Source organism: Sphaeramia orbicularis, chromosome 11, assembly GCF_902148855.1.
Source record: "Sphaeramia orbicularis chromosome 11, fSphaOr1.1, whole genome shotgun sequence".
NCBI lineage: Eukaryota > Metazoa > Chordata > Actinopteri > Kurtiformes > Apogonidae > Sphaeramia > Sphaeramia orbicularis.
Genome location: NC_043967.1, coordinates 46,167,402 through 46,182,758, shown reverse-complemented (window position 1 = coordinate 46,182,758; position 15,357 = coordinate 46,167,402). Strand labels below are relative to the sequence as shown.

The 15,357-nt window shown below is 36.2% G+C and overlaps 1 protein-coding gene across 3 annotated transcripts in view; it reads right to left on the bottom strand.

The window, feature by feature from the left end:
• trim46b (tripartite motif containing 46b) overlaps positions 1 to 15,357 on the bottom strand; it is a 40,068-nt gene that overhangs the window by 22,719 nt on the left and 1,992 nt on the right. For all 3 annotated transcript variants that reach the window (XM_030146504.1, XM_030146505.1, XM_030146506.1), the window contains exons 2-7: positions 13,085 to 13,346; positions 11,100 to 11,289; positions 9,196 to 9,394; positions 8,939 to 9,085; positions 3,006 to 3,101; positions 788 to 1,041 (exon numbers count right to left, since the gene is read on the bottom strand). In XM_030146504.1, coding sequence (XP_030002364.1) covers positions 788 to 1,041; positions 3,006 to 3,101; positions 8,939 to 9,085; positions 9,196 to 9,394; positions 11,100 to 11,289; positions 13,085 to 13,346 — 1,148 coding nt within the window. The remainder of the gene's footprint in view (positions 1 to 787; positions 1,042 to 3,005; positions 3,102 to 8,938; positions 9,086 to 9,195; positions 9,395 to 11,099; positions 11,290 to 13,084; positions 13,347 to 15,357) is intronic.

Genomic DNA, 15,357 nt, shown 5'->3' with positions numbered 1-15,357 from the left:
TATAAATAATGACAACACCAATATTTTCTCTTTGATTTAGTGGAAAAAACATTCAATTATGAAAATAATTACATTAACAAACTATCCTTTAAAATGTGAATAACCTGAACAAATACGAACAACCTGAAATGTCTGAAGAAAATAAGTGCAATTTTAACAATATTCTGCCTGTTACTAAGTGTTTTGTGTCTTTGTTGATCTAATCTGTATTGCATATGTATAAATGATAAGTCGAGGCATAATATTGATAAAATTTTACTTGTATTTCTTAACAAATTCCATTTTTTTCAGGTTATTCACATCCTTTTTGTCTGGATAGTCTGTAAATGTAAATATTAGCATAACTGAATGTCTTTTTTTTTTTTTGCTCTAAAACAATTTGGAGTTGTCATTATTTATTGGTTATCATGCTTTTATTTTACTGCTCCGGCCCACTTCAGATTAAATTGGGCAGAATGTGGCCCCCGGAAGAAAATGAGTTTGACACCCCTGGTTTATATGAAGATGCGCGGGAGGACGAGACAGATTGACGATGAGGGAGAGACTCAGTGATAAGATGAACATGCTTTGGGTAAACACTGTATTTTAGTCAGAAATTAATTGTTGATTTTGGTGTTTTGATGAGATTTGTTAACAGTAAGACAAGGAGTTTTCATTTGATTGTTTTGATTAGAGCTGAGTATTACAAATCTGAATTAAAAATAAACACTAGAAGCAGGTTATTACTCCAAGAACAATAGTCCCACTTATGGCTTGGACACACAAAAACATCTGATACTGAAAAAACCTGTTATGAGTCTGGCGAGCGGCCTGTACGAAGCAGGGCTGGTCTGTTTCTTTCAGCAGCTCTTGGGTAAATGCCATCAGTCCTGCGTGTTCCATCAAGCTCCGTCTCTCCGCCACTTGAGCAGCCAACGCCTCGCCTCGTTTCTGCCGCGCCGATTCCAGGGCCTGGGTGAGCGAAGCGTGGCGCTCGGCCAGAGCAGCCGTCAGATCCCTGATGCTCTGGGCCAGCTGTTCTCTGGCTGACACACTGTTTACCTGATGATCAATAACACAGATGGACAAGTTCAGGCGGTAGAAAAGTCGCACCCAAGAGATGGCTCATGATACGTGTAACCGAGGTTAGTTAATCCCAGTTAAACGGGAGATAAACTGAAATAAATACAATACAATACATAAAAACAGTCTTTGCTTTCACATGAGTTGTATCATTAAAAGTTGACATGAATATAAATAAGTATATTTGAGGTTTTTCATTAACGCATAAAGACCCAAACAGCAACTAGCGGCCAAAATATTTACTGATATAAAATGTTTAATAACTTCTGATCCACTAATCCTATCAAAACATGTAAATATTTGATGTAAAATACAGTTTGTCGTCTTTTCATGGTCATCAGGTATGACATATTCGGACATTCAGAGGCTCCGTAGTGAACATGGAAACACCGTCATCTTCTATAGCATTGGTTCACCAGTAAAACCCATGGTGTTTGGCGTGGCGTAAATGACAGTGGTCATAGATAGGGGTGAAAGAAAATATCAGTTCCACGATATATCGCGATATTTGATTACAAGATACTGTATCGATATTAAAAAATGTATACGGGTCAAAACACAGTAATGTCCCGTCAGAGAGCGAACTTTAATTGATTGCCATTCCAACATTTATCTCAATATAAAGTAGCTCCTTATTTTGTATAATCCCTTATGGTCCAACTAAAACAAAAATGAATTTAAAAGTAAAAATGTGGGTCATTTAGCAACAATAATCTGTGAAATCGTCTCTAAAATGTCCCATCAGAGAGATTTTGAATACCGTGTTTTGACCTGTATCGATATTTTTAGGTATTTATTCTAATGCAGACATGGTGGAGGTTTATTTTTGTTTCTTTTTCATATTTTGGGAATCCTATGAGCTCTTTAATTTATATATTCACATGTGTATTTTGCTCTGTTGTTTGTATATGACAAAAGTATGGTCATACATGTAGTCTTTTTAAACTGATAACACTGATTTGTTAAATAATGGTTATTTCAAGCATCCTAAAAGCACTTTTTACTGTCTGAGAGAGGCAGATGTCAGTTGTCCAAGAAATATATATATTTTTTAAAAAGAAGCAAAACAAAAAAAAAAATGTTAACAGTATCGTGATATATTGTGATATATCACATTGTGATCCTAGTATTGTGATTTGTATCATATTGCTAGATTCTTGCCAATACACACCCCTTGTCATAGATGCTTATTTTTGTGTTCCATTATTGTTATTTTTTACTTAAAAAGTCCCTTTTTTGCCAGTTTTCTGGTTTTTAGCATGGTAACCTCCAACTTTAATCTGAGCTTCCATCAATATCTACATGATCAGTAAATTAAATACAGGAAAATATATGATTTTCACTGAAAAAATGTAAAATATAGAGGATGGTATTATAATATATGGTGATAAATTGGTTAAGAAAGGTTAAATCTAGAGGAAAATTCATTTGGGAACTGCCACAAAAGTAGCACTGGGTCATCATGAGTTAATATGGTTCTCATTTTTGGGTTAGGGTGCAAAGAAAAACACATCTGCTGAGTACAAACAGCAGAGTTTTGTTTGTGTGCAGTTTTTATACGTCCAGCACCTGTAAATACATGAAATAAATGTTTTAATAATTAAGTGGGATTAGTTATGTACCACATGCACATACAATTGCTTATAACTAAATTATAGATCAACAGATATTATTAATTGTTTGTATATGACAGAAACAGAGCGAGAAAAGCGTTACCAGCCATCTGTTCAGACCGTTTTGCTGTGAGATCTATTTTCAGAAATTAATTCCTTGCTGATCAGTGCAAAGCATTTTACACAGAGAAATAAGCAAACACAACACGTCTGGAAAAACAGGGATAAAAATCAACATGGAGGAACAGTGACAGTTTTCAGGATATTAAGCAGATAACTGGTGTTAATTCTATATTCAGTGATATTATGTTTGCTTAAAGTATTAAAGACCTCAGTCTGTGTGATGGCGCTCTCCAGCTGGGTAATCTGAGCCAGAACGGTGTCCTGGTTGGACAGAATGTAGTTCATCTCCTTTGTAATCTTCTCCTGTTGAATTAACAGCAAAAACACAAATGGCACATGTGGAATTACAATATGTCTATTCAGTGGACGACATTTGATCTTTAAAGTAAATGCATTAACGACGAAATGGTCACATTTTACATATAAATGAGATGAGAATTTATACTTTTATGTAAAATGTGGATAGATAGATAGATAGATAGATAGATAGATAGATAGATAGATAGATAGATAGATAGATAGATAGATAGATAGATAGATAGATAGATAGATAGATAGATAGATAGATAGATAGATAGATAATGCACAGTATAATAATGCAGCGAAATTAGGGCTCAATACTTTTCGGTGCAGAGGAGAATAAAAACACAATACACAGAATCGAAATATACACAGGACAATTAAAAAGTTCAAAAATGTAAAAATATGTTAAAAGGTAATATAAAATGCAAAAGCGATTCAATAAAACAATTTGTACGTGGGCCTGGATAAGTGAGTAAACAGAGTGAGAACACACTGTGCAGCAATACTAATCATTCCACATCTGTTTTTGAAAATTAATTTATAAGCAAACCATAATAGCTCAAATTGTAGGTCAAGGCAAGTACTTTAACATGTCATTAAGGAATATTAACCCAATATTTGATAAAAACATGAATTTATCATCATTGACAAAGTAAAGGAGTGAGGAAAAATATACAGCAGTTATTCAAGGTTTGGAAAAAATGCCAAAATGTGCTGTTCTTCAAGGAAAGCGCAAATATTTAGCATACCACACTTTTCTTAATATATCAGAGAACATTATATCCAAAAATGAAACTGATATCATTTTTATTTTAATTTTAAAAAGCATAAATTCATGATAATGGAGTGTAAATCCAAAAAAGTAACAGAGTGAGGTGTTTGTTCAGTGTGATGCAACATTATAATAATCAAAGATTTTATTAAGATACTGATCAAATTATCAGTCTTTGACGACATATGTTTCATTACTGTATTTAATACACACCTTCCTGCTGTTTTTTTTTTTATAATAAATAACACTCAAAATCATTATAGTATTTGATTATTATGAAATATAAGATTAGACAATTGCTAACATTTATTTACACATTGCTATTTACAGTCTATCCTGTATACATTCATTTACAACCTTTACTGTTTTTAATTTACACTGTATTCTCATAGATTTTCTTATGTAGCAAAACAATGTGTTATGTTATATAAATGTGAGATGGGGGTGGGATTTAATAAGTTTTCTTCTTCCCACTCCTTTTTGAGCAGTACATATTGAATTTATTTTGTTATTACTAGTGTACATGGCAACTGCTGTTTTGTCTTGATCACCTTTGTTTATTAATGTATTTACTCTGCCAGTAGTTCCATGTACATAAAAGATGTTTGATTTTGTCTACTGTTCAAAACAAATGAATGAATGAATGAATGAATCCAGTTGTAATTCAGGTCCAAATTAAATAAACACAATTTTAGAAACTAGAGATACACATCTTTCAGGCTAAGTAATAAAAAATATTGTTTCAGAGAAAGAAGAAATTAACCCTGATGTTCACTTTAACTTGGCCAGGCCCATGTGCACTTGAATTTATTTATTTATTTATTTACTGATTATTGATTTATGTTGTCTCTTAGCTGTCTTAACTCTCTCTTTTTAATTAATGTGCTGTAATATATTGTTTTTTTAGGGTGCCTATTGTCATCAGGCCAGGGACTACAGCAGGATACTAGCCATGTTGGCTAAAGCTGCCCCCTTTTACTGTTATTGATACAGTTCATTAATTGGGATTGTGCACGATATAATAATAACACTGGGTTACAAAAAAATGTTTTATGCAAGTTGTCTAGGTTTTTTCAACTGAATTAGGACCATTTTGCACCGCTAAATCCAAAAATGACATCTGTTTTTCTTAATCAGGTCAGGTTTTTTTGCTAATTTGATTTTGAAAAATTTGATCTTCTCACAAAATTGATTACATTTTTGTGACTTTATCAGTTGATTTTTTTTATATAGTTCTCACCCAAAATAGGTTTTAAGAGAAAAAAAATCATTTTCTAACAGGATTCCCGTTAGGTACAATGGTGTATTCACCACAGATGTAGCAGAATACGTCAGGCTTATTTTTGCAAGATTTTCTAGTCGAAACCATTTCATTCACCTGTAATATTAAAAAAGCCATTCATCATAAATTGGCAAAATTAAAATCTTCAGAACTCGTTTATTGCAAGAAATATGAAAGAATTTTGTATCATATGATGTGAAAATGCCCATAAATGTAAGCAAAAATGTTAAAAAGCCAATATGTAGCATAGTGCAGAAAGTTGACCTGATTGAGCAAAATTAATGTGATTTTTGGATTCAGCACACCAAAATTATCCTAAATCAGCTCAAAAAACTTTAACAATAAATTTGTTGTTGACCAGTGTAATAATAATAATAATAATAATAATAATAAAAATAATAATAATAATAATAATAATAATAATGATCGTGAAAAAATGTGCATATAAAGGCTTTTTAATTTGGACAGAGAAGAATTTTTTTTAATATGCAGGTACTTTTACTTTTTAACTACACAAAGTCAGCATTCAGAGTCAATAACAGCCTTTCTGAATCCAGATCAATCAGTATCGGGTTCCCACAGTGTTGTGTAAGCTCTCCAGTTCTTTATCCACCCTGGGAACTTTGTTGTTAAGTTTTCTGATGACTCCACTATCCTCAGCCTACTGTACAAAGAAACAATCCCACCAGCGTTTTTCTCTGAAGTACAAAACTTTGTATAGTGGTGTGATGCAAACTATTTTCCTGTTCAAACTAAGTAGACGGTTCTGGACTGTGGATCATAACCCTGTGATCACACATGACGCCCACATCCATCAGGTCCGTTCGTATAAATATCCTGATGATCATGAGGACGACACCTTCAGCTGAGAGGTTCACATTGACAGTTTGGGTCCGGGTCCACAGCAGAGGCTATATTTACTGTGAATGTATATGGTGTGGGCCGGGGAATCATGTTTTATTTTACCAGGCTGTACTGGAGTGCTTAGTCAGATATAGGATGTCAGCGAGGTATGGTATCCTCACAAAGCTTCACTGTAAGCCTGGACTTTGTATTTTCTAAAATGCTTTAATTATAATGTACTTAAATGATTTAAGTTTTATTACATTACTATAAAATGTTCAGTATATTCTTCTAATTTGTAGACATAGTTGAAAGTACAAAAAACTTGAAGTTGAATGGATTTAAATCACTAAGTTTTAGTCATGACCACACCTTTTTATTTCCGGATTGCATTGTGGGTATTGGGCATGTTGTTGAAAATGTGTTATTTGTCTGTTCAGGGGTTCCGTGAGATTGTGGTGTTAGTGTTAATTTTGACTTAATGTGTGTATGGCAGTGTTTATTGGCCTTTTTGTGTTTGTTTTTGTATTTTTGTAGAGTTGCACCATGAGTCAGAGCCATAGGAAGAACAATGGCTTTGCTGTTCATCTACAACTGTTTCAGTACAATTGAAATCTGACTGTCTTACCAAATTGAGAGCACGTCTTGTACTGGCAGAAGCTTTAAACCTAATTTTGAATCATGCTACAGTATTAAAAGTTGAATAATTTTGTAACTATTTTGATCAGGAATAGTATTTTGACTTTGATTAACTTAAAAATAGTTGTTTAATCAATGACAAATTAATCTGGCTGCAATTGAGAAAATTAGTCAGTGTAACCTAAAATGCTGAGTTGAATGGTTGGATAGTGGGGTTGATTTTACAACAGATTTAAAGTACAAATAACTTGTCTTTTAGTGTTTTCTACTTAATAGTTTAAGTTCAATACTTTTAGCATTAAAGTTGAACCTACTTAAACCAATTGATTAGTCGATCATTACTCAAATCATTTAATTGAAATCACTTGCCTCAAATTTTTTGGGTAACTCTACTTATCCGGGCTTACAGTGTATAAAATGTTCAGTATATTCTACTAATTTGTAGACATAGTCGAAAGTACAAAAAAGTTGAAGGTGAATAGAATTAAATCACTAAGTTTTAGTCATGACCAAACCTTTTTATTTCCACATTGCATTGTGGGTATTGGGCCTGTTGTTGAAAATGTGGTATTTGTCTGTGCAGGGGTTCAGCGGGGTTGTGGTGTTAGTGTTAATTTTGACTTAATGTGTGTATGGCAATGTTTATTGGTCTTTTTGGGTTTGTTTTTGTATTTTTGTAGAGCTGCACCATGAGTCAGAGCCATAGGAAGAACAATAGCTTTCCTGTTCATCTATAACAGTTTGTTTTCAATAAGAATATTTATGCCTTGCCAAATTAAATTACTTCCTGTACTGGCAAATTACACTGAGCTAACTTCCTGTCTAACTTCCATCCACGCTACAATAAATTAAGTTGAATAATTTCATAAAGCCATTCATATTGCAAAAGATTTTAATTTAAATCAACTTGGAACTGAGTGCAATGAACTGATGATATTAAGTCTAATGATTATACAAAGCAACTGACATTGCAACAAATTTTAAGTTAAATTCACTTGGCATTTAGTGTGTTATACTTAAAATAGCAATTCCATTCAAATCAAGCATTTAAGTTTAATACACTCAAGTTTTCATTACTCATTATGTAAATTTTTTAAGGCAACCGATTTCCTCAGATTCATTAAGTAAACTCAGCTTATCCGGTCTTACAGTGTTCCTCATCTGCTAACCACTGTTATGAAGGTGATGTGCAGAAACGATAATGACCGACCCATCACACATCCTCCACATAGAACATAACCTCTCGTCCTCTGGAAGGTGGTGCATAGTACCCTACTGTGAAGTTAACCGTTAACTGCACCGACCTATATCAAATATTTAAACAGTGCTACTTGAGATTGTAGGGATTGTGCAATAATGTTATGTTTTTACAACAGGGTGTGTGCCAATGAGTTATGTGTAATGTGCTTTTTTTTTTTCTTACTAAGGGCGTGTGCAATATTTTATGAGTAATGTGTTGATGTGATTGGCACTGTTGGTGTTTTTTTTTTGTAGATATTTTGTTTTTAAATAATTGTGGAGCACTGGCGCGACACAGTGGTGCAGTGGTTTCAGCAAGAAGGTCCTGGGTAGATTCTAAGACAGGATGGACATTTGTTTATAGAGGTGGAATGTTCTTCCTGTATCTGCATGGGCTCTCTCCAAGTACTCCAGCTTCCTCCCACTGTCCAAATGCACCTGAATAGGTTCATCTAAATCTGCCATTGGGATTAATGTATGAGTGAATGCTTGTCTGTACAGTCGTGGAAAAAATTATTAGACCACCCCTTGTTTTTTTCAATTTCTTGTTCATTTTAATGCCTGGTACAACTAAAGGTACATCTGTTTGGACAAATATAATGATAACAACAAAAATAGCTCATAGTTTAATTTCAGAGCTGATATCTATCCATTTTTCATGGTTTTCTTGATAATAACCAAAATCACTTGAGTTTTTACATCAATATCTATGGCATTGTACTGACAAAAACAGTGCTTTTATGCATCCTGTGTTTTCTTCACTGTCTGTTTTAGTCACATGATACACACAGGAGTTAGTACTTGATTGTATAACCATTGCTTCTGATGACTTTTGATGGTCTAATAATTTTTCCATGACTGTACGTATATGAATTGGCGACACGTCCAGAGTTTATCCCATGTTTGCTGATGGATGGATGGATGGATGGATGGACAGACAGACGGACGAATGGATCACTGTATTTAGAGTCCAAGCCCAGTTTCAATGGACTATATTTAATGGGATCATCCACATTGTTTCATCTGTTTGATTCTGCTGATCTGATCTTTGCAGAGTCGTACCTTCAGAGCCTGGTAGGCCTGAGCCACTGGCAGGATTTTGTGTCCACCGTGGATGCGGCGCAGTTTGCAGAGAGGACAGAGCAGCCGCTGACAGGACCTGCAGTAGAACTGGAGTTTTTCCTGATCGTGCTCCGGACAGGTAAGAACCTGAGAAAAAAAAACAAAACAAAACAGAAATTGCATCTAAATGAATTGATCTGAGAACACTGTAGCGTAGCTTTAGGTGGGTATGTGTGTATTTCTGAAACATGTCTTACCTTTGGTCTGAAGTTAAGCGTGGGCAGGATGTGTTCATGCTGTGCCCGTGGCGTCCCCCAGGGGTGATAGAGCTTAAAGCACTCGTTGCAGAAATTGGCCCTGCAGTCTGCACAGCCCTTTGTCGCTTCCAGTGCCTGAGGAGGCTTACAAAACTGGCACATGACGGCCACACTGCCCAGGCTCACTGTGTGTCTGTACCTGGAGGTGGAAGTGGACAGATGAAGCAGCAAGGGAAGGATAAACTAGAACAACTGTTTTAGCCTTTACTCACAACAGATTTAATGTTTTTCAATCAAGAGGGAACAGTTGGACAAACAAATATATAAAATAGTTGTGGTGTAAAGCATAAAACATTATGGGCTTTAGGACAGATCTATTTCAACCCACATGCAGGGTTATGAAAACTCATAAAATGAAAACGCCAAAGGCCCAGAGGGAAAGGCTTAGATAAACATGAATGTACACAAAGTTAATAGGCTGGAAACACACAGTCAGCCGTGGCAGCTACAGTACGCTGCATGCTCTGCAGGATTCTTTAACACCTCAGCTGCTGCTGATAATTACAAACAGATTGGAGATGTTCCCACACTTACAGTCAGTGGTGGAATGTAACAAAGTACTTTTACCCTAGTATTTACACATTTTTTAGCTTAATGTTTCAACTCAGAGATGAATATTGTGTTTTTTACTCATCTGAATTTCTCTCACAGCTTTACTTCTTTTGGAATTACAGTTTGTCATCTATTTTTTTTATATGGATTTTATTTAAACTTTTTCAGTCCACAAAACCAAGACATATACTCTTAACAACTACAAACAAATCAGTTAGTTTAGTTTTTCATCTAATTTCTGTCCAGTGAAATATCAAATATGCCAATTTTGATGTTTGTTTTTGATAAACTCAAGTATTAAGTGTTACAAGTTAAGCTCATATTCTCCTCCTTCTTAGATTATCTCTGCTCTTTAAAAAAAAAAAAACTCAAATGCATGATGACAAAGCTGAAAACAGTTTTTTCATGAAAAATTACTTTAGAGACAAACTGCCCTGAGTGTCAGCCTAAGAGAATACTTCATATGACTCAGTGTGAGAGTGGACATAAACCTGTCAATGCAGCATTAAATAGAGATAAATGGACTGACTGGTCTGTGTTCTGATCCTTTGGTTTGAAGCTCAGACTGATACGTCATTAAGTTTAAAGTTACTCTGATGAATTGATTGCTGATTACTGCCATTCTATCTGTAAGTTGTACTTGTATGTTCTGCATCACCCAGATTTAAGTTAAGTTTAATCATTTCTGCCGTTATAGTCTGTAAATCTGCATGATCTGCTGTATTACTTACCTCTCCAATCTATCGGATGTGTGTTAATTTTTTTATTTTTTTGTACAGAAACCACAATATTTCCTTGCATTTACCCCCTCAAATTCCATGTTAAATACCTCCAGGGTCCCTGTGTTTTACGTGACGTACAAATTACCATACAGTCCATTCACCCTCAGACTTTACAGGATTTTTCGACATGAGTCAATAATGCTGCATTGCTGTACGTCAAACACTCAAAACTATTTCAAGTAGTGCAAATGAGCTCAAATATTAACATCCACAGCATTAAAATGCAATATAAACACTGATGCACACTGATATAAATTTAAAAAAAAAAATTATATTAGTAAACATTGACATCATTATGTTGCACAATGACTACTTTTTGATACTAATATATAATTTTATTTCTAAACAAGTAAGGTTACGAATGCAAACCTTTTACTAGTATTGGAGTATTTTCGCAGGATGCCGCTAGTACTTTTTATAGATTCAAAGGGTGTGAAAAAACCTATAATTTATCTGTGTTTGCATGTATTATTCAGATAATCATGTGTGTCTTGGAGGTGTTTGACCTACCTCTCCACTATACGCTCCAAGGTGAGGTTGCGGAGACAGTCAGTGAGGCCCTTTTCTCCCAGCTCCACGTCTCTGCGGCAGGTGACACATGGGAACATCATCACCAGAGGCGGACCCTCCTTACGCCGTCGCCCTGGATACGTCCCATGTCCCGGAGATCGAGGCATGGACGGGGACGGTGGATGGGGACCTGGAATCAGAAGAGGAAATAGTAAGCAGAAGGAGATACAACGTGGAGGTAGGGATGTAAACAATTAAACATCTCCCTGCTGAAATCTCTCTCCATCATGTCAGGTAGTGATGTAAAGTCAGAAATACCCATTTCTTCTACACTGCCCCTCTTCAGATCCATTTATTTTATTGAATTTCTCTGCAGAATTTATTTAGTTCTACTCCATAAATGTCACTGTCTGTACTGTATCCAATGGTACAATGAATCAATCATTAAGGAATATGACATGGTTTTTTCATGAAGTATAGAGACAATATTTAGCTTTTATTCTTATAGACCCTATCGAAAGAGAAATTCAGGTTCTCAGGAAAATCGCCTCTTATCTAGGGATGGGAATCATTAAGAATTTAACGATTCCGATTCCATTATCGAAATTGCTTATCGATCCAATTCCTTATCGATTCTCATTAGGTGAGGGAATAAAAGAGTACAAATGGGTGTGTTTGCATTAACTGTCTTTTATATTTCCATCTCTGCACAGAATATATAACATATACAGTATGTAGAAATAATAAGAACAGATGATGCCGGGCAAGGTTGGGGGGGGGGGGGGGGGGGGGTTACAGTGAAAGTGAAACTAAAGACGCTTTACTAATTCCTCTATTGCCGCATTTCTACTACGTGGAACTGGTTCAGCTCGGCTCGGCTCGGCTCCCGTTGTTGTGCACCTCATTTCCTTTCCCTTCTTACCTTCGGAAACTTGTATTTGACGAGTTACGACGTTTGTTGCCCACACCGGAACCGGAACCAGCCCGGCGTTCACTCTGCTGCTACATTCACAAGCACCACTAAGTAGCGAATCAAATACGTGACATTCCTGTAAATGATTCACATGCTGCGGACAAATGTTTGAGGATACTGGAGGGATTCCACCCTTTTGGAGACATGGAAGCTTTGACAGTGTTCCAAGTAAGTGGACCTGGTGTCGTCTTTTTAGACCGTTTCTGCCTCAACACCATGTTGGCTACGTTCTGACCAAAACAATGCAGCGTACGTGTGACGTCATCGCGCATGCACAACGAAGGCAGAATCGATAAGCAGAATCGTTAAGCAGGCAGGCAAACGATTCCAAGGAATCGAGCTACTGGGAACTGGTTCTCAAAAAGAAACGGTTCTCGATTCCCATCCCTACTCTTATCAGTGAATCATTAATCGATCGACAAGGTCAACCAACTAATGATTAATGGATTAATCGATAATTTGCATCTGTCAGTGAAACTGAAGTGATTCTCTCTCATTGATGGCTTCAATTACATGTATTAACAAGAGGTGCCAGACACAACAAACTCCACCCCCCACACGTATTGTAGCTTATTTTGGCATCGATCCAGCTGATGTCCTCATGTCTATGCATGTGGTGATGTCAGCATATCAATTGCCTCTATATATGTGCCAAGTCTGAAGTAAATTGAAACAAAATTGATGTTTGGTTGATGACACTGGAAATTTCACCTATTATAAGTGAATGGGAGAAAAAAAAGATTTTAAAAAATTCATAAAAAATTTGAACTTTGACTTACTGTTCCCAAAATGTAACCAGATCTATTCTGGGTCACTGGCAATCTATAAACCCAATTTGGTCTGAATTCAACCAATAGTTTTGCTGCTAGAGTATTAAACAAACAAACTGAACCAAAAACAGTACCCCTTGCCTCCCCTTCAGGGAGCGGGGGACTCAGGTGTCTGCGATCAAAAAGACAGATTTTAACACATTGTATCCTCTCAATCTGTCAAATGAAGTGTTGTCTCTCACCTGCCCGTAGCACACGGTCGATGGGTCGCTGCTCAGCTTTCGGTGTAGGCCTGCGTGCCTGACGGGGTGAGCGTGTGTTGGGTGTAGAGGCTGGAGAATTGGGCTCTGGGGGGAGGTCTGGGGGCGGGTAGCCGTTTGCTACTAAGACCTCCGAGGCACACATGAGGCAGACGCTGTGCTGGCATGGCAGGACCACAGGCTGTTTAACTATGTCCTTACACACAGGACAGTACAGCTCCTGCTCCAGGCTCTTCATGTTAGACTGTGACAGAAATCAGACAGACAGAAGATTGATTTATCATTTTAAGCACAAAATAAACCCATAAAATATCTGTAAAAGTGTGAGAGGAAGGAGGAAAGTAAAACTTTCCATTCAGAACAAAGCAAATCCTTTTTTTTTACTAATCTTTTTTTCATTTTACAAAGGTAGCCAAAGGTTGTCAAACACTGGAAATTTAGCAAATACACACTGAACTGGCCATGAAATCACTGCCAGTTTATCCTAGCATGGTCAGTATACTCAGAACACATTCTGGATTGTTTTCCAAAATGTGCTGTCATTTATATCCAGAACAACTTTGCAAATGCACCAAACAGGAGGTGCAGTATCATGAGAAATAAAGAGACTGAGCCGAGGTGGACAGGACAGAACCTGCTGTGAAAAGCTGTCCTAGATGGGAGACACAGAGCGAACTTCTTATTAAATATGGATTAAGACCAGACATTAATTATTTAAGCACTGCTCAAAGTGCATCCTTGAAATCACATCCTTGAATTAGAGCATAAAGTCTCCAGTCAGTGTCCAGTCGCCTTAAATGTACTCTGCAAAATGTCCCTACACTTATTTTTCTGTATTTATTGCATATTCTACTATATTATATACATTTGTTACAGTTACTGTGCCACAACTGAACCTTTGACTTTAGTCAGTGCTTCTATTTCTTAAAGCTTTTAAGACTCACCATAATTCTTGCAGTGTTTATACAACGCAAAGAAAAATTCATGGTTTTCACAAAGACATATTTAAGTACTTCATGGCATAAGTCGGCACATGCCATATGTGATGTGAAGGAAACATGATCACACAACACATGCTGTCTCATGTTAGTCTTTAGAACAGTGTTTTTCAGCCGTGGGGTCACCTGGAATTCAAAGGGGGTGGCCTGAAATTTCTAGTAATTGATAAAAATAAAAACTTACCAATAAAAATTATATGGTGAGTTGTGAGAGACAGTCACAATCCATAAAAGACATGACAGACTGTGAAGCTGAAACTGAAGCACTGTGGTTCTGTTTATCTGTCAAATGTTCATTGCGGTCGGTTTCAGATGCTGCAGCTCTTTCATAATTCATAGTTTGAGTTATTGTTTTTTCAGTATTAATTGTCAGCCTGTTATTTATTTATTAAGTGGGGACTGCTGATGAAAATTAGCACTGATGCTAACTGCGGCATATTTACATGTTTATAATGAAATGGAATGTATAAATGTGTTCATTAATGTGCACTGTCCTGCCTAAATAAAGACATAAATAAATAAATCAATCAATCAATCAATCCAAGCTGGACTGACTGTACATATCCTGACCAAGAAAAGTAAAATTCTCACTTTGTGCAGCAATCTACACCTGGCTTTTCTGCCTCCGTCCATAATAATACACATTATGTAGCTTAAATGTCATCTAAAATTAATGTTTATTTGCAAAATAGAATAGCTAACTATTACATGATCAAAAACAAATTAATTTTAGCAACAAAAAAAAAAGTCTCTGCTTTGACTGTCTGGGGTTGCCAGAAATTTGTGATGTTAAAATGGGGTCAACAGCCAAGAAAAGGTTGGGAACCACTGGTTTAGAATGTTCATTACTGTCACTATATAATGTACAGTTTATTGGATTTATTCGTGACTGCTGAACCAGCACTCCTGTCTGTGAACCTGTGGTCAAGGATAAGGGTGAGGGGAGTAAAATAAACAGTACCTCTGCCATGGTCCAGCTCAAGGACATGGAAATGACAGAAAAGGACACACCAGCTGTTGCAGAAACCTGTGTCTTCATAGCTACAGTCACTTAAAATCCAAGGCCCCACATAAGACAAACATACAAGCCAATCCATTATTCACTTCATATGATCCAGATACATTTATGTTCTGTTAGTTTTGTCACACTGTACATTTATATTTTGTCAGATTACCTGCTTTTTTTGTCCTTGACAAACAGGTTTAACCTACCACCAAACACTGCTGCTGTGCCAGCGGCAGAAGGCTATTTCTACA